Consider the following 24526-nt stretch of genomic DNA (forward strand, 5'->3'; position numbering starts at 1 on the left):
CTCTGAGCCACTGTGCTGTTTGTGCTCTACATCTCACAAAGAAAAGTCACAAGGGAGACATTTAAAGCTTCGGCGTTTACTGAACACTGAATAATTCATTTGGAATCGATAGAGCTACATGAGCCGTTAGCTTAAGAAGTGAAATCAAAGTTATGTTTCTGGTCAGGTAACATCCCTTAAACTCAAAAAACACCCCCAAATTTAAAACAAATATTCAACTACCCATTTCTTTAAAATATCTATATAGCAGCACAGTTTTAATTCAGTCTGAGTTGAGCCCTATTTATTTAATATCTTTTAAAAAAAATTTGTTATTTATTTATTTGAGAGAGAGAGAGGGAAAGAGAGCACAAGCAGGGGGAGAGACAGAGGGAGACAGAAGCTCCCTACTGAGCAGGGAGCCTGATGTGGGACTCAATCCCAGGACCTCAGGATCATTACCTGAGCTGAAGGCAGACAGTTAACCAACAGAGCCACCTGGGCACCCCTATTTAATATCTCCACTTAAAAAGCCATCAAAGTACTACAGCATGTTATATATTAGTCTGTTCAATTGCAGTGTTTTCCTTTCTTATATTTTAATTTGGTATCTTTACATCATAAAAAGGTTCAGATTAGAAATGCCATTATTTACTGTCAGTCTTTCTAAGTATACCAAGTACAAAGGCTGAGATCAAAGAGTAAGTATAAGGAAGGGAAAAATGTTAAATGATAAATTTTATTCACCAAGGCTATTGTGTGTGTGTGTGTGTGTGTGTGTGTGTGTGTGTGTGTGTGTGTGTGTGTATACACATGTACTTTTTTTTAGGAAACATTTTTTCCTTTTAGGGAAACAAGGCACTTCTAGCCAATCTAAACAGCCAATCTGATTCTCACTCTCCTCAGAAATAAATTAATTTCTCACTATGTACTTTTTAAACAAGTATATGTGGCAGAGGAGAAGGTGGGAGAAGAGGGCTGGGGAGGCTTACTTTACTTGCTGGTTTTAAATCTTTCCAGCTTTTTGAAAAAACCATCTTCAAAAAAATTTCTGCCTGCACTGCAGATTTTTGGCAATGTAACTTTGTCCTATTTCAAAAGCTTTGCTGAATTTGAAAAACTACAATTACTGTTTTCATCCTGTCATGTCAAAAATTCTTAGGAACTATTAAGGCTGCTCTTCATTTCCTATGCACACCAACCCTGACATGCTTAAAGTGCTCAGATTTGGCGTTTAGTCACAAAAGGCACCAAGAGACATAAAAGGGAGGAACTCAGCTAAATCCTCCCATAGCTCAGGATAAAGATTCAGTGATTAAAAACCTGTGACCTGATTTTTGTAGGTAAAAAATAAACACCTTCCTAAACAAATATCTACCTTTAAATTTCTTCTTAGCAAAATTATCCTAATAGCAGCCAAGAAAATGTAGTTTCATTTCAGTTTCATTTAACAAAAAAGTTAATCAGGACTAATGCTTAAATCAGGTAACATCGCTCCACTTTGTAAGGTAAAGCATAAAGCTTTATCTTAGGCAAGGAAGTTATAAATACTTAATTACAAATACTTTGTATTTGAATTTTGAATTTTAGGTTAAGATAGGTTAGGAGAGAAACGGTTATGTCCATCAGTAAGCAAAGATCAAGACAAAGAAGTATTCTTTGCAGATTGCAAACCCAATCAGCTTATGATTTTGCTCAAGAAAATTATCTTGCGGGACGCCTGGGTGGCTCAGTTGGTTAAGCCGCTGCCTTCGGCTCCGGTCATGATCCCAGCGTCCTGGGATCGAGTCCCGCATCAGGCTCCTTGTTCTGTGGGGAGCCTGCTTCTCCCTCTGCCTCTGCCTGCCACTCTGTCTGCCTGTGCGCTCTCTCTCTCTCTCTCTCTCTCTCTGACGAATAAATAAATAAAATCTTAAAAAAAAAAAAAAGAAAATTATCTTGCCTTCAAAACAAAGGAAAAGGAGAACTGGCCCACATAGAAGTCATTATACTACACAGTTTCATATAAATGAAAAAAAATTTAATCCTTTTACCTTGTCTTATCCAATGAACTAGGGGACCCATTTCTACAAGGCCACATTAAAATAGTATGGGACCTGAATATTATAACTGAATTAAAAAAAAACAACACCTCTTGAAGTGAGTCAGTTTTCAAATTTCTCTTATTCTTCATCAATCTTAAGAAAAAGGGCAAAGGGGGCGCCTGGGTGGCTCAGTGGGTTGGGCCGCTGCCTTCAGCTTGGGTCGTGATCGCAGGGTCCTGGGATGGAGTCCCGCATCGGGCTCTCTGCTGAGCGGGGAGCCTGCTTCCCTCCCTCTTTCTGCCTGCCTCTCTGTCTACTTGTGATCTCTCTCTGTCAAGTGAATAAATGGAATCTTAAAAAAAAAAAAAAAAGAAGAAAAGAAAAAGGGCAAAGGGTAGGGAAGAGATGATTCTTTAAAATAAAACTGTTAGGTCAGATGTACATGTAAATTAAAATTTTATAGTGAAAAGAATAACAAGTCTGCCCACAGAATAGCAATGTTTTCCCTGAACCAAAACAGACTGCTTAGACAGTTTTTGGTATTCTTACACAACTACCTGTATTTTAAAAAGAAAATTAAAGTCTTGAAATACAATGAAGACCTTTGTAAGGAATCTTATTATATAATGTTTGAGTTACTGTGGTAATAGAATAATGGCCCTCCAGGGAGGCTCACATCTTATTTTCTGGAATTTGTAAATATGCTGCCTTACATGGCAAACAGACTTTTGCAGATGTGATTAAGGTTAAGGAGTCTGAGATAGCAGGATTATCCTGGATTATATGGGTGGGCTCAATCAAATACCAGTCCTTAAAAGCAGTGAACCGTCCCCACTATGGCCAGAGACAGAGATGAGGTAACAGAAGGGTCAGAGAGAAGGAAAGCTGCTATTGCTGAAGATGGAAGAAGGGGGTCACTAGCCAAAGAATATGGGTGTGGCCTCTAGAAGATGGGCTTTAAAAGAAAGGAAATGAACTCTTCCTTTGAGCTCCCAGAAAGGAACACAGCCCTGCTGATTCTTTGATTTTAGCCCACTGAAACCCATATCAGACTACCCCACAGAACTATAAGATACTGAATTTTCACTGTTCTAAGCCACCCAGCTTGCAGTAATGTGTTCACCAGCATAAGAAACTAGTACAGTACTCTATACTGTTCAGTAGGTAATGAAAAGAATTTCCTTTTGGAGAGAATAATGTGATGTCCTGTTAATAACAAAATTTGCCTACTGAATTAGTATAATTTAAGGTAGAGTCTTTCCATAAAAATTTGTAAATATATGCTTTAAACCCATTTTAACCCTTTCAGACAATGGTCTAATATTAAGTGTTCAAGTGGGTGAGTCAACAGACCTTGTTGCCATGTGACAACAAGTGCAAAAACAAGTCTGTGATACCAAAGAGAAGCCAGTACAAGGGGACCACCCTTCCCCATTCCTGCAGATCACTCACTCAATGAAGTCCTCTTTACACTGCTGTAGCATCTCACATGTCTGCTGGATCTCTTGCTCACTCAAAAGCACCAACATCCCAATGGTTAGGTGAAGCTTTTTGGGATTCTGGAAAATGGTGCTGTCAACCCCATGATCCTGTTGTCAAAGACAGAAAAACAAAAACACTCAGTCCACATTAAAGAAAATGGCAGGAATAGAATTTAGAGCTCAGAGATAAGCCCAGATATCTATGACTTACTGATTTTCAACCAGATGCCAAGACAATTTAATGGAGAAAAAACAGTCTCTTCAACAAATGGTGCTGGGACAACTGAATGACCACTCGCAAAAGAATGAAGTTGGACCCACACCTCATACCATATACAAAAATTAAATCAAAATGGATCAGTGACCTAAATAATAAAACTCATAGAAGAAAGAGATTTCTTAGGGGAAAATCTTCATGATCTTGGACTTGGCAGTGGATTCTTAAATATGAATTCAAAAGTGTGGGTAACATTAGACAAAAATAGATAAATGAGACTTCACCTAAATTTAAAGCTTTTGTCTATCAAATGAGAATATTAAGAAAGTAAAAACACGACCTAGAGAATGACAGAAATATTTGCAAATCATATATCTGATAAGGGTGCATATTCATAATATATAAAGAACACAACTCCACAACTAGAAAATAAAGAACCCAATTTTTAAAATAGAAAATGAACTTGAGGGATGCCTGGGTGGCTCAGTCAGTTAAGCATCTGACTCTTGATTTCGGCTCAGGTCATAATCTCAGGGTCATGAGATCAAGTCCTACCTTGGGCTTCATCCTGAGCATGGAGACTGCTTAAGAGTCTCTCTCTCGGGCGCCTGGGTGGCTCAGTGGGTTGAGCCGCTGCCTTCGGCTCAGGTCATGATCTCAGGGTCCTGGGATCGAGTCCCACATCGGGCTCTCTGCTCAGCAGGAAGCCTGCTTCCCTCTCTCTCTCTCTCTGCCTGCCTCTCCGTCTACTTGTGATCTCTCTCTGTCAAATAAATAAATAAAATCTTAAAAAAAAAAAAAAAAAGAGTCTCTCTCTCCCTCTGCCCCTCTCCACACTCAGAAGAAAAAAGAAAAAGAAAATGAACTTGAGTAGACATTTTTCCAAAGAAAAAATACAATTGGCCAAGAAGCACATGAAGATGGTTCAACTTTACTATTCATTAGAAGAATGCAAATCAAAACCACAATAAGGTATCATTTCATATCCATTAGGCTGGCTATAATAAAAAAAAAGCAGAAAATAACAAATTCTGACTAGGATATGCTTAATGGGTACAGAATTTCCTTTTGGGGTGATGAAAATGTTTTAGAATAATACAGCACTGATAGTTGCACAACTCTAAATGCATAAATGCCACTGAATCATTCACTTTAAAATGGTTAATTTGGGGGCGCCTGGGTGGCTCAGTGGGTTAAAGCCTCTGCCTTCGGTTCAGGTCATGATCTCAGGGTCCTGGGATTGAGCCCCGTGTCAGGCCCTCTGCTCAGCAGGGAGCCTGCTTCCCCCACCTCTCTCTCTGCCTGCCTCTCTGCCTACTTGTGATCTCTGTCAAATAAATAAATAAAATCTTAAAAAAAAAAAAACTTAAAATGGTTAATTTTGTGTTATGGGAAATTCACCTCAATAAAAGAAATTTTTTAAGAAGGAACTGGTAGCCTGATACAATGGTAAGCCCAAGAGAAACAGAATGCCTAATGTAGGCTCTAAGAATATCTTTTGCTCCTTTATCAACTTTGTTGGCCCAGTAGCAACTGGGCTACTGGGAATCTTATGGGATTCCCTAAAGAACAATATACTCTCTACAAAAACGCTGTTTCTATCTTAGCAGACACTGTAGTATTTTCAGGTGAAATATTATGTGTTAAGAATAAATTATCCCAAGCAGAGAGATGAGTGAAAAATAAATCTGGAGAGATATCCAGACACTGGAGTTGCCACATCGAATACAGTCATCCTTTTCTCAGTCAGTTAGGTGTCACCCTTCAGCTCAGGTCATGATCCCAGGGTCCTGGGATCGAGCCCTGCACTGGGCTCCCTGCTCTGTGGGGAGCCTGCTTCTCCCTCTTCCTCTCCCTGCTGCTCTGCCTACTTGTACTCCTTCTCTCTCTGTCAAATAAGTACATCTTTTTTAAAAATATAAATATACTCATAAATCTCCCTTTTTAAAAAAACTGAAGTGAAATTCACTTAATACACAATTAACCATTCTAAAGTGTACAATTTAGTGATGTTTACTGTATTTACAATATTGAGCAACCATCAGCCCTTCTTAGTTTCCAAACTTTTTTTCATCCCATAAAAACACTTCATAATCATTAAATAATCACTCTTCATTCCCAATCACTCACCCCCTGGTAACCTCTAATTTGCTTTTCGCCTCTTTGGATTTGCCTATCCCAGATATAGTATATAAAAGGAATCATACAATATATGACTGCTGTGTCTGGCTTTTTTCACTTAGCATGTATTCAAAGCTCATTCAAATTTTACCATGTACTGGTACTTCATTCCTTTTTATAGCTGAATTATATTCCACTTTATGTATATAACATAAGTTGTTTATTCATTCATCCCTTAATGGCCATTTGGGTTGTTTCCATCTTATGGCTATTATGAATAATGCTGCTATAAACATTCATGTACAAGTTTCTGTGTTACCATGTTTTCAGTTCTTTTGGGTATAAACCTAAGAGTGGAACTGCTGGGTCATATAGTAATTCTAATGCTTAATCTTTTGAGGAACCACCAAACTGTTTGCCACAACAGCTGAATTGTTTTACATTCTTAGCAGCACTGTAGAAGGGTTCCTATTTCTCTCCACCTTTGCCATCATTTACCATTTTTCTTTTAAAATTTTATTATAGCCACCCTAGTGGGTATGAAATAGTATTTCATTGTATTTTGATTTGCATTTCCCTGTTGACCTATGATGTTGAATATCTTCTCACGTCCTTGCTGGACACCCTCTCTGGAGAAACTGCTATACAATTTCTTTGTCCATTTCCTATTTTTTTATTGTTGAGTTATATGAATTCTTTAAATATCCTGATACTAGTCCCATGTCAGATCATGAATCCCTTTTGAAGGTAAACAGGTCTCAAGTTTCATTATATTCACCCTGCAAATGAAGACAAGAAAAAGAGTCGAGAATCTTCTCCCCACAACAAGAGCAAAGCAGGAATTCTATCTCTGAATTGTAAGTTCTGATCCCATAATCTGATTCTTGGGCTAATAAACCACCCCAAAGGCAGAGAAATATGTCTATCAAACACAGATAGCTTACATTCTGTTCTTGGCTTGCCTAAGACTGCCTAATTTTTGCCTCGGCAATGGGAGTTAATAGATTATTCATTTTCTAAGTGTTAATGGAGCTTGAGCTATTTTTATATCTGATGAAGAGTTTTGTGATTCTACACATCAACCCAAATTGCCTCATTTAATGAAAGTGATTTTAATGAACAATCAGCTTTAAATGTGTCAAGGAAGGCTAAGCGTAATGTTTATCACCCCAGCTGCTCTAACCCACGGCAGAACCTGTCACTTTAGAAAGGCATGCAAAGTGTTAAAAAGTCCCCAAATGATTCCAATATGCACAACTCCATCCCAAACTACAGTTGAGAATTGCTCCCCTAGTAATAAGAGCTAATATTTTTTTTACCCTTATTCTGTTCCAGGCATCTCCTATGCACTTTACATAGAAAACAGCCTATGAAGAGAGATATTATCCCCATTTTACAGATGAGGAAACTGAGGCACAGAGAAATAAAATCACTTTCCCAAACTAACACTGCTAGTAAAGGGATGAAGCCAAAATTCAAACCCAAGCAGTCAGGCCACAGCAGGGAGCCTGCTTCCCTTCCTCTCTCTCTGCCTGCCTCTCTGCCTACTTGTGATCTCTGTCAAAGGAATAAATAAAACCTTTTAAAAATAATAATAAATACGGGCGCTTGGGTGGCTCAGTGGTTAAGGCCTCTGCCTTCGGCTCAGGTCATGATCCCAAGGTCCTGGGATCGAGCCTCACATCGGGCTCTCTGCTCGGTGGGGAGCCTGCCTCCTCCTCCTCTCTCTCTCTGCCTGCCTCTCTGCCTACTTGTGATCTGTCTGTCAAATAAATAAAAATCTTTTAAAAAAAATAAAAAAATAATAATAATAATAAATAAATAAAATAAAATTGAATTAAAATTAAAACAAAACAAAAACAACAAATCATTTATCTGATAAATATAAATATATAAAAATTCTTAAAATTCAACAATAAAAAGATATGTAATTCCATTTAAAAATGACCAAAGAAACTGAATAGATATTTCACCAAAGAAGATATACTAATGACTAAGAAACATGTGAAAAGATGCTAATATCATTAGTCATCAAGGAAATGCACATCAAAACCAAAATGAGATATTGCTTCACGCCCCATCAGAATGACTATAATCAAAAAGACAGACAATAAGGACCTGGGGAAACTGAACTGCTCACACATTGCTGGGATAAAAGGCCATGATATAAACAATGCATTCTACACTGGTTCAGAAAGAAAGAAAAAAGAGAGGAAGAATGATAAAACAGAGTAAAATACTAACAATAGGTAAATATGAGTAAAGGATGCTATCCTTAGTCTTACAACTTTTCCATGAGTTTAAAATTATTAGCATCCTATTGTTGCTGTAACAAATTACCACAAATTTCATGGTTTAAAACAACACAAATTTACTGTCTTACTACCTAGCAAAAGAAAGCTCTTTTTCTTCCTTACCTTATTCTTTGAGAGCCTATCACTTCAGTCAACCTGAGTTCACTTGCCAAGAAAACACTGAATACTGGGAAACAAAACACAGAGAACACAAAGGAGCAGGAAAAAGAACAGATGGAATAACTTAAGGCCACACAAACTGAATTCTTTTGGAGACCCCTGAGTCATAAGCCTTCAGTCTTCATCTGTATTGGAAGTTATATAACTTACATGTGATCCTACTGGACAGTCTTTTAATAAATGGAGAAACACCCTGAATTTTAGCAATGCCATCTATGAAGAAAGCCTTTTCTCTTACTGAATTATCTAAATTTACTGTGGAACCAAACAATCTTGAAGACAATGACATAAATCTCTAGAACCACTACTGTTCTTTGCTCAGAATATATCATATTCCCACCTACAAGCCTCTTGACTGAAATGAAGAAAGACCAACAGCAATTTCTTTACTCCAGGGGTTTTAATTACACTGGGCCCGGCTCCAAATTCACCATTACTCGGAGCTAGAACTATTTTACTCCATTAGGTTGGAAAACCAGACTGGCGCCTAAAAATTCTGATGGTGGTGACTTTCCACCCAACAAGTAACAGAATTCCCTATAGGTCAGTTTTGTCTAGATGATAAAAAAAGAAAAGTGTTTCTTTATGGCTAAGTCACATCTAAGGTGTTTCTGTATTTGTTAAATAAGGTCTCATCCAAGGAGAAAATGATGCACCAGCTACCTCTCCAGAAAGCTTGTGAGAGGGCCTAAGCTGTGTTCAGAGTTCCAAGTTGCATCCTAACTAAGCAGTCCCAGGTGCAAAACCTTACCCCTGTCATTCAAACGGCAGCTCTGTGATCTACCACTAGCAATCACCACGGTCTTACAGGCCCTTCATTGATTGCACTTTTAATCCACCATTTGGGCTCCACTGGGGCAGAACTGCTGGCTATCAGCATGAACAATTAACAAGGAATAGCGAAATCTAAAAATGTCAAGCTTGGGGGAAAAGCCAGGAGAGGGAAGTATGGATTAGCCCACATGGCGCATTCATTCATTCTCTCTGCTTCCTTAAAGCCCCAGGTAGAACTCAATCATTCTCTCCACACAGATGGGACAGAACGCAGGTGCACTCGCCAGAGCTGTCAGCTAGCAGAAGGGTAGCCTCTGTGCCATTACATAAGAGTTATAAGAACACCTAGGAATCTAACCCAGACCTGTACCACTCAGAAGCACTCTGACTTGACAGTACATGCTGAGAGCCAGAGACAAAACAAAACAAACCAAAACTTCCTCGGATTATATTCACAGTTATCATCTTCTAGGAGCTCCAGGCATAACAAAGGTTTGTGATTTAGCTATAAAAAGCCTTTAAGGGGTGCCTGGGTGGCTCAGTGGGTTAAGCTGCTGCCTTCAGCTCAGGTCATGATCTCAGCAGGGAGCCTGCTTCCTCTTCTCTCTCTGCCTGCCTCTCTGCCTGCTTGTGATCTCTGTCAAATAAAGAAATAAAATCTTAAAAAAAAAAAAAAAAAGCCTTTAAACCTGGAATACAGAGTCTAGGGTTTTAATTTCAACTCTGTTACAAACCAGCTGTGATTAGGCAAGCCATTTCACTTCTCTGGACCTGGTTTCCTCCTCTGTGACATAAGGGAGATGGCCTAGTTTATCTCTAAGTCAAAGGTCCTACAAATTTTTTTACATGCTGCCACAAATCCCATAATTAAGTACGAAACAGATGTTTGTGAGGGATCTACCAATTCACTTCCTGATCTTCCAAGCAAAGAAAGAGAGGAAATAAACTTGAGAGACTTCCCTATGCTCATTATATTTTCTTTCCTTTTTTATGGCCAAATCCCATGAAATCACTTCTGGACAAGTGACATAAATCTCATTCACACAGGAAAGCTATTCAAACAAGGCAGACTGGTCAAAAGAGCATTTGGCTCTGCAACCAGACAGGCCTATATTCAAATTCTAATTCTGCCACCTATCAGCAGGGTGACCTGAAATGAGTTACTCAATTGTTCAGAAACTCCAACTTCATTATCTATAAAAAGGACATTTCCCTCTTGGAGTTGTTCTGAGGATTAAAAGAGACATATGTGATGCCTCTGGTACATACCAGTATGGAATAAATATAGGCTTCCCCTGCTTCCTGCTTCTTATGTGACCATGTACCACTCTAAGCAAATACCATCCTTCCCTGCCTTTGTAAAGCTCCATCAAGAGCTAAATTAGGCTCTGCTGAGTCATTTCTATTATTCCTTAAGAATGTTCACAAAAGTGGAGTTTGAATCTCTATATGTTATTAATAAAATATCTTAAGTTGAATAAGCTTCAGAAAACAGAGTTTGGATGCTTCTGGCTTACAAATTCTATACAGACATAATTACAGCAGAGTGCAAGTTCTTAAAAACAAAGGACGAACATTTAAACATAAGATTTTACAGGGACTAGAAAAAAAGAATGCACTGTCTAAATAGCCTTACCCATGAAAAAGAAGCAAAGAGTATTTCCCCTTCACACAAGAATGCATCCCTCTTATCTTTGATGAGAACAGGGAAGAGTTAAACCTACTTTTCTAAAAACGTCAGTACTCCTCTGTAAGTTAGTTGTAAGCACTAATTAACAATCCATCTACCAACCGACACTTATTCCAAAAGATGGACACTGATCACTCAAACATCAGTAATGGGTTAATAGTACACCACCTCCTCAAGCCAGACCCTTAGCTTCTTCTGGATATCCTGCTTTCCCTCATCTCCCTACTGTCATCTTTGTTGTTACTACAGAAACAGCTAACACGTATACAGTACTAGCTACGTGCCATCCTCTGCACATAGCTTAAATATCTTAATTTATTAACTCACTTACTCTTCATTTCAACAGTAAAGATGAGTACTATTATTATCCCAATCTTAGAGAAGACCTCTGAAATATTTCTGCAGTACATCCCCTTCTGAATAATACACCACAGATTTATCCTTTTTTTCCTTGAGATTTTATTTATTTATTTGAGAGAAAGAGAGAGAGTGCACAAGAGCAGGGGGAAGGAGAACAGATTCCCTGATAAGGAGGGAGCCCGATACAGAGCTCAATCCCAGGATGCTGGGATTGTGACCTGAGCTAAAGGCAGCCGATTAACCCACTGAGCCACCCAGGTATTCCTAGTCTTTCTTTTCTTTTTTTTTTTTAAGATTTTATTTATTTATTTGGCAGACAGAGATCACAAGTAGGCAAAGAGGCAGGCAGAGAGAGAGAGAGGAGGAAGCAGGCTCCCTGCGGAACAGAGAGCCCAATCTGGGGCTCCATCCCAGGACCCTGGCATCATGACCTGAGCCGAAAGCAGAGGCTTTAATGCAATGAGCCACCCAAGCGCCCCATCCTAGTCTTTATTTTCAACAGACTCTATCTCTAACTGGTATCTGCCTCTGGTACCCGACTCCTTAACTCTCAATTCATTCTCCACGCTGCCTTCAGAATTATTTTTCCACAATGTGAGTTAACCACATGAGTCCCTAATTAAATTCTTTAGTAATTCTTGACTATAAGATACACTCAAAATTCTTAACCCATACAAGATCTTTTACCACCTGGATTCCATTCACCTTGCCACTCTCTTCCCTATGCTACCCACTTTGTAGATTCCAATCTTAACCTCCGCACTCTCCCCTGAACACAGCAGACTAGAACACTGCCATACCTTGCAAGCGCCATTTCCCCCATGTAGAATGCTCATCCCCAATTTGCAAACTTGCCACAAGCTTTTGTTCTTCCATTAAGACTCTGCTCAAGTGTCACCTCCCTTATATGTCACCTTCCCTTTTCCAGCCACTGGAGAACCTCTTCTGTGAGTACCCACTGCAGTCCCTTCTAATGGCACCTATCTCACACTACCATAACTGTATCTGTAAGAACACTATTCCCCACCCCCCGTCCCAACATGCGTAAGAATAGAGCCCACTGTTAGTACATAATACAGAGCCTGGCAAATGGAAGACATTTAATAAATAGTGAATGAATGAATAAAACATAAATATTCGTTAATAACAGTTTCCATCCAAATGGTGCAATATAAGAATCTTGTAAACACTTCTTACTTTCCTAACCAACAGCAGGACTCAGGAATTTACAACTTTTCTTACAACCAAGGACAACTATTCTATCTCCCCTAAATTAGTTCATAAGATAATTAGAGATCCCACAACTCCCTTTATATACGAAGAATCCTAAATTATACACGAAAGCTTTTACATATAAATTTTCTTCTTCAGTGAATACTACTAAATGGAAAAATAATCCCAATCGAGGGGGAAAACCTAGATCCATTAGTCATTTCTGCCCAGTGTCAGCCTACAATGTGAGCAGAATTATGTAGTTTCTGGAGCTATAACCTATTCAGATTCTCCAGGCAGCCTGAGAAATCCCCTGTTGCCACAAGCCCTCAGAATGCTCCACCAAACACCGTTTTGAATTACTGTTTTTCATTACTGATGTGCTTTCTACTGGACCCTGCTGTGAGATAAAATGGAATTATAGCAGCATTACCAGCTATAGAATGACTGAGAGATATACAGGGTTTTAATATACTTCTTGAACTCACAGGCACTAATCTTAATGTAAAAGAGGAAAGAGTGAAAAAGTAAGGCGCAGTTTATCTGCAGATCACACAGATGAAAAATACCTTGCAAATGTCTGTGGGCAGCTAAATCCTACATTAAATACTCAGGCTTAGAGAGCTGAAGCACAGGGATGATAGTGATAATGTCTGGAGTGAAATAACATTTCTTATAAACTGATCAGCACAAAGGAAGGTGATTTCAGAAAACGCTCTTCTAAAAGGTAAATTCACAGTTTCCTTGGAGAGTCAAGGGTGAGGTCAAGGACAAGCATGCTACCAAATAAAGAGAGAAAAGAAGCCAACTATTTTAAAATAATAAAAGAAAAGTTCAAGGAAGGGTGAAGGAAAGATAGGCCATGACCTGGAAGTAGAAAGGTCATCTGCTGTATCAAAAATCTGACCTTCACAATAATGCTTTAAAAAAAATGAAAATTAGGGGTGAAAGGGAAAAGAGATGAGTCGATAATCATGTTGGAGATTTCAACAGTCCCCTCTCTGTAATTAACAGGATAGAAAATGAATAAGGATATAGAAGACATAAAGATCACTAACAACTAGATGCTATACGTAATGTTTATAGAACAATCAACCCCAAAACATCAGAATACACATCTTTCTCAAATGTACACATAACATTTACCAAGACAGACTATATTCTAGAACAGAAAACAGACATAAATGCATTCAAAAGAATAGAATCAGATTATGTTATCTCATCAAGAGAATTAAATTAGAAATCAGTAACAAAAAGGTATCTGGAAAATCTGCAAATGTAGAAAAGTAAGCAACACACTTGTAAGTAAAAGAAGGTCAAGTAATGCTTACAATTGTATGTTAATTTATAATTATCTCAAAGTAAAAGTTTAACTAAAATACTAAAAAAACCCACATTTACTTTGAACTAAATGAAAATGGAAGAACACATTATCAAATTTGAGGAGATACGGCTAGAGTAATGTATAGAGGGAAATTAACATCTTTAAGTGCTTATACTAGAAAAGAAAAAAGTCTTCTATTAACGATTTTTAAGTTTCTAAATTAAGAAACGAAAAAAATAGCAAATTAAACCAAAAGCTATGCATAAGTTCGATAAAAAGGATAAAATTAGAAACTGATGAAATAGAAAATGGATAATCAACAGATGAATGGATAAAGAAGATATGGTACACACACACACACACACACACACACACACACACACACACACAATGGAATACTATGCAGCCATCAAAAGAAATGAAATCTTGCCATTTGCGATGACGTGAATGGAACTAGAGGGTATTATGCTTAGCAAAATAAGTCAATCGGAGAAAGACAACTATCATATGATCTCCCTGATAGGAGGAAGTAGAGATGCAATGTGGGGGAGTTTGGGGGGTAGGAAAAGAATAAATGAAACAAGATGGTATCAGGAGGGAGACATACCATAAGAGACTCTTAATCTCACAAAACAAACTGAGGGTTGCCGGGGGGAGGGGGGCAGGGAGAGGGTGGTGGGGTTATGGACACTGGTGAGGGTATGTGCTATGGTGAGTGCTGTGAAGTGTGTAAACCTGGCGATTCACAGACCTGTACCTGTACCCCTAATAATACATTATATGTTAATAAAAATTTTTTTAAAATTTTAAAAACAAAAAAAAAAATGAAAATGGATAAATGGGGCGCCTGGGTGGCTCAGTGGGTTAAGCCTCTGCCTTTGGCTCAAGTCATGATCTCAAGGTCCTGGGATCGAGCCCCTGGGATCAGGCTCTCTAGTCAACAGGGAGCCTGCTTCCCACTCTCTCTCTCTGCCTGCCTCTCTGCCTACTTGTGATCTCTGTCGGTCAAATAAATAAATAAAATCTTAAAAAAAAAAAAAAAGAAAATGGATAAACAACAGAGAAAGATCAGTAGAACCAAAAGCTGTTTTATTTTTTCAAGGACCAATACAGTTGGCAGACCTCTAGCCAGACAAAGCAGAAACAAAAAAGAGATGACATAAATTCCTAATATCAGCTTTAAAGAGGGACTATTACTACAGAGATTATAGACATTAAAAGAATAATAAAATATTATGAGCATCTTTATTCCAATAAAGTTAAAAAACAAGATGAAATTGACAAATCCCTTGAAAGACACAAACTAACAAAGCACACTCAAGAAGTACAGAACATGACTAGTCCTAATCAGACGAAAGAAACTGAATTCATAATTTAAAACCATCTTAGAGGAGCGCCTGGGTGGCTCAGTTGGTTTTGTCTGCCTTCGGCCCATGGCATGATCCCAAGGTCCTGGGATGGAGCCCGACATGGGGCTCTCTGCTCAGCTGGGAGCCTCCTTCTCCCTCTCCCTCTGCCTCTCCCCTCTGCTCATGCTCTCTCTCTCTCAAATAAATAAAATCTTTAAATAAATAAATAAAACCGTTTCAGAAAACTCCAGATTTAAGTAGCATCATTGGGGAATTCTATTCAACATTTAAGGAGGAAATAATACCTGCACAAACCTATACAAACTCAGAAAATAAAGAAGGGAATGCTCCCTGCTCATTTTAGTCATCTGGCTTTGAATCACACAGTTTACACTGACATCAAAACCAGATGAAGACATCACAAAAGAATAAATAGAACACTCCTCATGAACATAGATATAAAACTCCTTAGCAAAGTTCTAGTAAATCATATCTAGCAATACATACAAGTGGTAATACATCAAAACCAGATATGGTAGAGCACCTGGTGGAGCATGAGACTCTTGATCTCAGGGTTTTAAGTCTGAACTTCACACTGGGTGTATAGAGATTATTTAAAAATAAAATCTTTTTAAAAATAAAATAAAAGATCTGTTAAGGAGCAAGACTGGTTTAACATTAAAAAGCCAATTAATGTAAGCATATTTACACTATGAAAAAATATAAATCCCAAAAAAAAAAAAAGATCTCATCATATTGAAAAAGCAATTGACAAAGTTTAACATCCAGGCCTGATTTTTTTTTTTTTTAATTCTCAGCAAACTAGGAACAGAATGGAATTTCCTCAACCACATAAAAGACATCCATGAAAAACCACAGCTTACACTAAACTTAATAATAAAAAACTGACTACTTTCCCCCATGATCAAGAACAAGGGAAGAGGGCACCTGAGAGGCTCAGTGAGTTAAACCTCTGCCTTTGGCTCAGGTCATTGTCTCAGGGTCCTGAGATTGAGCCCTGAGCCCCGGAATAGGCTCTCTGCTCAGCAGGGAGCCTGCTTCCCCCTTCTCTCTGCTTGCTTACCTACTTGTGATCTCTCTCTGTCAAATAAATAAATAAAATCTAAAAAAAAAAAAGAACAAAGGAAAAATGTCCCCTCTCACCTTTTCCATTCAGCACAATACTAGAGGTCCTATCCAATGTAGTAAGTCAAGAAAAAGAAATACTAGGCACATAGAAGAAGTAAAACTATCTTTATTCATAGATGATATGATTAGATACATAGAAAATTCTAAGGAGGGGTGCCTGGGTGGCTCAGTAGATTAAGTGTCTGCCTTTGGCTAAGATCATGATCTCAGGATCCTAGGACCAAGCCCCACTTTGGGCTCTCTGCTCAGCAAGGAGTATGCTTCTCCCCCACTTCTCTCTCTCTCTCTCTCTCTCTCTCAAATATAAATAAATAAATAAATCTAAAAAGAAAAAAAAAAGAAAATTCTAAGGATACAACAAGATAATTTGTTATGGGCTGAACTGTGTCCCCCTAAAATTCATATGTTGAAGTCCTGACTCCCAGTAACTCAGAATGTGACTATAATTGTAACACAGGGCCTTGAAAGAGCTTAAGTAAGGTAAAATGAGGTCATACAGTTGGGCCCTAATCCAGTATGATGACTGTCCTTATGAAAAGAGGAAGGGCACTTGATAAAAAGAGGAGGGGCACTTGGGTTGCTCAGTCTTTAAGCATCTGCCTTTGGCTCAGGTCATGATCCCAGAGCCCTGGGATCGGGTTCCGCATCAGGCTCCCTGCTCCGCAGGGATTATGCTTCTCCCTCTGACCTGCCCCCACTCATGCTCTCTCTCTCAAATAAATAAATAAAATCTTTAAAAATAATAATAATAACATAAATAAAAGATAATTTATAAAAAAAGAAACCATTTACAAAAGCATCACAAAACATGAAAAACTGGGGCACCTGGATGGCTCAGTGGGTTAAGCCTCTGCCTTTGGCTCAGGTCATGATCCCAGGGTGCTGGGATTGAGCCCCACATCTGGCTTTCTGCTCAGCAGGGAGCCTGCTTCTCCCTCTCTGTCTGCCTACCTCTCTGCCTACTTGTGATCTCTTTCTCACCCTCTCTCTCTCTCTGTCAAGTAAATAAATAAATAAAATCTTTAAAAAAAAAAAAAACAAACAAGAAAAACTTAGGGGACGCCTGGGTGGCTCAGTTAAGTGGCTGCCTTTGGCTCAGGTCATCATCCCAGCGTCCTGGGATGAGTCCCACATCAGGCTCCTTGCTCAGCGGGGAGCCTACTTCTCCCTCTGAGAAATAAATAAAATCTAAAAAAAAAAAAAAGAAAAGAAAAGAAAAGAAAAGAAAAGAAAAGAAAAGAAAAACTTAGGACAATTTTAATACAGTAGCATAAAATTAGAAAATGAAATTAAGGGGCACCTGGGTGGCTCAGTGGGCTAAGACTCTGCCTTCAGCTCAGGTCATGATCTCAGGGTCCTGGGATTGAGCCCCACATCGGGCTCTCTGCTCAGCGGGGAGCCTGCTTCCCCCTCTCCCTCTGCCTGCTGCTCTGCCTACTTGTGCCTCTCTCTGCCTGCTGCTCTGCCTACTTGTGATCTCTCTGTCAAATAAAATAAAATCTTAAAAAAAAAAAAAGAAAATGAAATTAAGAGGCAGTTTCTTATTTATAATAGCATCAAAAAACAAAAATTAGAAATAAAATTTAACAAGATATATGTGAAACTATCCAATAAAAACCATAAAATATTACTAAGTGAAATTAACGATGACCTAAACAATAAATATATACCATGCTTATGGACTAGAAGACTCAATACTGTTAAAATATTAATTGTCCCCATGGGGCGCCTGGGTGGCTCAGTGGGTTAAGCCGCTGCCTTCAGCTCAGGTCATGATCTCAGGGTCCTGGGATCGAGTCCCGCATCGGGCTCTCTGCTCAGCAGGGAGCCTGCTTCCCTCTCTCTCTCTCTGCCTGCCTCTCTGTCTACTTGTGATCTCTCTCTGTCAAATAAATAAATAAAATCTTTAAAAAAAAAAAAAAATATTAATTGTCCCCAAATTGATCTATATATTCAACACAATTCGGATCAAAATCCCAACAGGCATTTTGTAGCATTAACAGATAATTCTAAAATTTATATGGAGGGGCACCTGAGTAGCACAGTCAGTTCAGAATCTAATTCTTTGTTTCAGCTCAGGTCATGATCTCAGGGTCTTGAGATCCAGCCCAGTGTTAGGCTCTGGGCTCAGTGTGGAGTCTGCTTAAGAATCTCTCTCCTTCTCCCTCTGCCCCTCCCCCTGCATGTGCAAACATGCTCTCTAATAAATAAATCTTTTAAAAGATAAGTAATATAAAATTTATATGGAAATTGAGGGTGCCTGGCTGAGTCAGTTGGTAGAGCATGAGACTCTTGATCTCAGGCTTTTGAGTTTGAGCCCCATGTTGGGGGTGCAAATAACTCAAAAAAATTAAAAAATAAATAAATGGATAAAAAATTTATATGGAAATCCAAAGATTGTAACTAGAGAAAACAATCTTGAAAAAGAACAAAATTGGACAAGGTACATGATCTAATTAGAAGACTTGTTATAAAGCTATAGTAAACTCAAAGACAGAAGGTCATTTGATTTTCAACAAAGGTATCAAGGCCATCCAACAGGAAAAGGACAGTCTTTTCAACAAATGGTACTTGAACTAGACATCTACATGGGAAAAATGAACCTCAACCTTTACCTCTCACTACACACAATTTAACTTAAAATGAACTATTTACCTAAACATAAAAACCAGAACATAAAACAAAGTTTTACACTTTGTTTATAGAAGAAAACTCTGACATCATAGCAAAGACAAGGATTTTGTTGTTGTTGTTGTTGTTGTTTTTAAGATTTTATTTATTTGAGAGACAGACAGTGACAGAACACACAGGTGGGAAAGAGAGAGAGAAGCAGACTCCCCACTGAGCAGAGAGCCCGACATGGGGCTCTAATGCAGGACCCCAGGATCATGACCTAAGCCGAAGGCAGAGGTTTAACCGACTGAGTCACTAGGTGCCCTGGCAGGGATTTTTTTTTCTTTTTTTTTAAGATTTTATTTATTTATTTGTCAGAGAGAGAAAGAGAGAGAGCACGAGCAGGCAGAGAGGCAGGCAGAGGGAGAAGTAGGCTACCCGCTGAGCAAGAAGCCTGATGCAGAATTCGATACCAGGACCCTGGGAAGGCAGACGCTTAACCAACTGAGCCACACAGGTGTCCCTGAAAAGGCAGAGATTTTTCAGAGGCAACATAAAAAGTATAGACCATAAAAGAAATTGGACTCCATCAAATTAAAAATTTCTGCTCCTCAAAAAACACCAATAAAATGAAAATATAAACCACAGATCGAGAAAAAAATAGACGTAAAACACGTATCTGATAAAGGACAAGCATCTACACTATATAAGCACTCTTATAATTCAATAGTAAGAAAACAAAAAACACTTGAAAATAGACCAAAGCATACACTCAAAAAGAGTTAAAATGGTAAATTTTATGTTATGTACACTTTACCACAATAAAATAAAAAGAGAGAAAAGCTAAAGCACCACCACCAACAACAAAAATGGGCAAAAGTTTGAAGACACGTCACAAAGGCAGATATAAAAATGGCTAATAAACATAAAAAGATATTCAGCAAGATCAAGCATCAGGAAAATGTATATTAAAATCACAGCAAGGGGCGCCTGGGTGGCTCAGTGGGTTAAAGCCTCTGCCTTCGGCTCAGGTCATGATCTCAGGGTCCTGGGATCGAGCCCCACATCGGGCTCTCTGCTCCGCGGGGAGCCTGCTTCCTCCTCTCTCTCTGCCTGCCTCTCTGCCTCCTTGTGATTTCTGTCTGTCAAATAAATAAATAAATCTTTAAAAAAAAAAATTTAAAATCACAGCAAGACAACCTATGGAATGAGAGAAGGTATTTGCAAAAGATGTCTCTGATAAAGGGTTAGTATCCAAAACTATATAAAGAGGGGCACCTGGATGGCTCCATCTGTTAAGTGTTCCAACTCCTGATTTCTGCTCAGGTCATGATCTCGGGGTCATGGGATGGAGCCCCACGTCAGGCTCCACAGTCAGTGGGGAGTCTGCTTGAGATTCTCTGTTTTCCCCTCCCTCTTCTCCTCCTCCCTACCCCACAAATAAATCTTTTTTTAAAAGTTGTATAAAGAATTTATACAACTCAACACCAAAAACCAAATAACCCCATTAAGAATGGGCAGAAAACATGAACAGACATTTCTCCAAAGAAGACATACAATTAGCCAACAGATACATGAAAAGATGCTCAACATCACTCATCATCAAGGAAATGCAAATCAACACCAGAATGACCAAAACCCCCTCACACTGGTCAGACTGGCTAAAATCAGAAACACAAGAAACAAGTGTTAGCAAGGATGTAGAGAAAAATGAGCCCTCCTGCATGGCAGTTGGGAATGCAAACTGGTTAAGCCACTGTGGAAAACAGAATGAAGGTTCGTCAAATAATAAAACAGAGCTACCATATGATCTAGTAATTCCAATACTGGATATTTACCTAAAGAATACAAAAACACTAATTTGAAAAGATACATGCAACCCCTATGTTTACTGCAGTATTATTTATGAAAGCTGAAATATGAAAGCAGCCCCACTGTCCATCAGTAAATAAATGGATGAAGAAGATGTGGTATGTATATACAATGGAATATTACTCAGCCTTAAAAAATGAAATTATGGCTTTTGCAATAACATGGGTGGATCTAGAGAATACAAGGCTAACTGAAATAAGCCAGTCAGAGAAATACAAATACCATATGATTTCACTCATATGTGGAATTTAAGGATCAAAACAAAGGAAAAAAAGAGACAAATCAAAAAAACAGACTCTTACCAACAGAGAACAAATTAATGGTTATCAGAGGGGAGGTGGGTGGGAGGATGGATAAAATGTGTGAAGGGGATTAAGAATACACTTACTGTGATGAGTACTAAGCAACATATAGAATTGTTGAATTACTGTACTGTACATCTGAAATTAATGTAACACTGTATGTTAACTATACTTGATTAAAAGAAAAAACAAAAAACAACAACAAAAAAAACCCCACAGGTCTAAAACATGCCCACCAGAATGGCCAAAATCTAAAGACAGACACCACCAAATGCTGACAAGACTGGGTAGCAACCTGAACACCCACACATTATTTGTGGTGGAAGAGGCACAATTTCTCATACTCTCAATTATACCCCTAAGTATTTGCCCAAGAGGAATAAAAATACTTAACACAAAGTCTTCTACACAAATGATCATAATAGTTTTGCTTATTACAGCCAAAGACTAGAAGCCACCCAAATAATCATCAACACTTGAATAGATGAACCAATTTTGGTATACACATGCAGAGGACTACTACTCCAGAATAAAAAGAAATGAACTACTGTAAACATGCCAACATGAATGACTCTCAAAACTATTATGGGACTGCAGAGAAGTACAAGGGAACATTTTTGGGTGACAGAAATGTTCCACATCTTGTTTTTAATGGCTGTTACAATGTTACTATATATATTTGTCAAAACTCATCATAACTGGGGCATTATATTGTATGTAAGTTATAACTCAAAAAAGTTGATTTTTAAAATAGAATAAAAAATTTAAAGCTTATATTCCTTTAATCCTCATAGTCCACTTCTAAGAATTTACCCCAAAATGTATACCAAAGAAATGATAATCCAAGGACATAAAGATGCACATACAAAAATTTTCATTACAGCATTTTTTTAAAGATTTTATTTATTTATTTGACAGAGAGAAAAATCACAAATAGACAGAAAGGCAGGCAGAGAGAGAGGGGGAAGCAGGCTCCCTGCTGAGCAGAGAGCCCAATGAGGGGTTCGATCTCAGGACCCTGAGACCATGATCTGAGCCAAAGGCAGAGGCTTAACCCACTGAGCCACCCAAGTGCCCCTTATTACAGCATTATTAATAGAAGTAATTTCCTTTAATGGTCCATTAATAGAGGACTGATTAAATAAGTTAGGGTACTGAGACACCTGGGTGGTGCAGTTGGTTGAGCACCCAACTCTTGGATTTGGCTCAGGTGGTGATCTCAGGGTTATGAGACTGAGCTCTATGTCGGGCTCACGCTCAGTGTGGATCTGCCTGAGATTTTTTCACCCTCTTCCTCTGTCCCTCCCACTCATCCGTGTATATCTCTCCCTAAAAATTAATAAATAATTTTTTAAATGTTAGGGTACATTCATAGAATACTTTACAGCAATTTAAAATAGTAATTAGGGCACCTGGGTGGCTCAGTCGGTTGTCAGATCAATTCTTAGTTTTAGCTGGGGTTGCAATCTAAGGGTTGTGGGATAGAGCCCTGAGTCGGGATCTGCACTCAGTGCAGAATCTGCTTGAGATTCTTTCCCCCTCCCTTTCCCTCCTCTCTGTTCCTTCCCACTTCTCCTTCCCCAGCCTGCACTTGCTCGCTCTCAAATAAATAAATAAATAAAATCTTTAAAATAGTAATTCTATGTATTTATGTGCAACATGTTAAATCAAAAAGTTGTTACAAAACACCATGTATGACAAACTTTATTTTAAATAAATGTATGTAACAAATACATATGTAAACTCTAAAAATCTATAAGCCAAATTTATAGCAACCGGTGTCATCCTTTTCCTATAAACAGGAGAATGTTGAGCCCATTCTTATTTTAGACATGAAGAAATGATCAGAGATATCAAATGAGCATCAGAGAAACCAAAACAAGACTGAATGCCACAGTCTATCATGAAACAACTCTTATCTCAATGAACAGGTATATGCCCTTCAAAGCTACTAGAAGTGGGTGAGGGGTGCGGCACCTGGCTGGCTCAGCTGGTAAAACATGCAACTCCTGACCATGAGGTTGTAAATTCGAGCCCCATGTTGGGTGCAGAGATTACCTAAAAATACAATCTTAAAAAAAAAAAAAAAAAAAAAGGTACTAGAAGGGAACTCACCTACGTAGGGGTAATAAATGCAGAGTGGAAAATGCCTAAAGGCTTTTATAGCCATCTCTGCCTGTTGTTCTAATATAAAAATGAAATTCACTCAAAATTTCTTCCATGGAATAGGCAGATAATGGTCTCTTAATACTTAATTACTCTTTTATGCTGTGCTTATTCCCCTGCTGTTATGAGAATGTGATTTAAAAGCAGGAAGGAAGCAATGTCACTATGGAGTCTCTGAAAATAGGAAGGAAGTACTCTGGACTGATAAAGGTCAGCATGACATTCATAGTGAATGAGCCAATCTCATTCCAGCTGAGTTAAAGTAATCTTTCTCCAATATTTGTTCCCCATCAGCCCAAGTCAGGAGCAAAAGAAAGGTGAGAAAAGTGTACACACACATACACACACACGGAAAAAAAGCTAACTTATTACAAGCTGCTTGTCACATGCCAAATATTTGTAACATTTCTAAAAATATATAACTACAGAGCTTCAATAAGTTGGTTATTTACAAGGTAAAATAATTTCAAAACTTACCAGCACCCCAGCCCCAAATTTACCAGCCCATATTGAAACTTAAGTGTTCCTGATCTACTCCTACCCCACCCTCCACTGAAAATGAAATCATCTTGCTATGAAGTGCTAAGAGAAAAAAAAATACTCTGATGGCTTACTATCTATCTATCTATCTATATGGCATTTGACTTACAGATGTACCTTAGTTCAAGCACAGAAATGCAAGTTAGTCACTTAAAAATGGGTTATATAGGGGCGCCTGGGTGGCTCAGTGGGTTAGGGCCTCTGCCTTCGGCTCAGGTCGTGATCCCAGGGTCCTGGGATCGAGCCCCGCATCGGGCTCTCTGCTCTGCGGGAAGCCTGCTTCCTCCCACCTCTCTCTCTGCCTGCCTCTGCCTACTTGTGATGTCTCTCTCTCTCTCTCTCTCTCTGTCAAATAAATAAAATCTTAAAAAAAAAAAATGGGTTATATAATTCTATGCTGCCTATCCATACTTTCCAGTCTGAATCTACTCACCTTTGTAACCTCCTTTGAAAAAAATTTTTTTTTTAATTTGAGTAGAGTTGACACACAATGTTACATCAGTCTCAGGTGTACAACACAATGACTCAACTTCTTTATACTTTATGCCATGCTGTAGTCTCCTACTTAAATAATCATTTTTATCAATTCTCATTCCCGACCCCACAAAAGTACTTGGATTCTAATACTTCTATATCTGTGTATCTATATTTCACTATATTCTAACACTTAAGACCCAGCCTGAGGGGTACCTGGGTGGATCCGCTGGTTAAGTATCTGACTCTTGATCTCTGCTCAGGTCTTGATCTCAGGATTCTGAGTTCAAGCCCCGTGTTGGGCTCCACGCTGGGAGTGGAGCATACTAAAAATAAATAAATAAATAAAATCTGGAGAGGTTCACTTGCCCGAATCTACACAGACTGAGGAACCCACAATCATAC

The 24526-nt window shown here is 38.5% G+C and overlaps 1 protein-coding gene across 3 annotated transcripts in view; it reads right to left on the reverse strand.

Moving 5' to 3' along the window:
• ASCC1 (activating signal cointegrator 1 complex subunit 1) overlaps positions 1–24526 on the reverse strand; it is a 101182-nt gene that overhangs the window by 56939 nt on the left and 19717 nt on the right. For all 3 annotated transcript variants that reach the window (XM_047703231.1, XM_047703230.1, XM_047703229.1), the window contains exon 6: positions 3456–3592. In XM_047703231.1, the coding sequence (XP_047559187.1) occupies positions 3456–3592 (137 nt within the window). The remainder of the gene's footprint in view (positions 1–3455; positions 3593–24526) is intronic.

The sequence above is a fragment of the Lutra lutra genome, chromosome 14 (genome assembly GCF_902655055.1).
Source record: "Lutra lutra chromosome 14, mLutLut1.2, whole genome shotgun sequence".
In the NCBI taxonomy this organism is placed as follows: domain Eukaryota; kingdom Metazoa; phylum Chordata; class Mammalia; order Carnivora; family Mustelidae; genus Lutra; species Lutra lutra.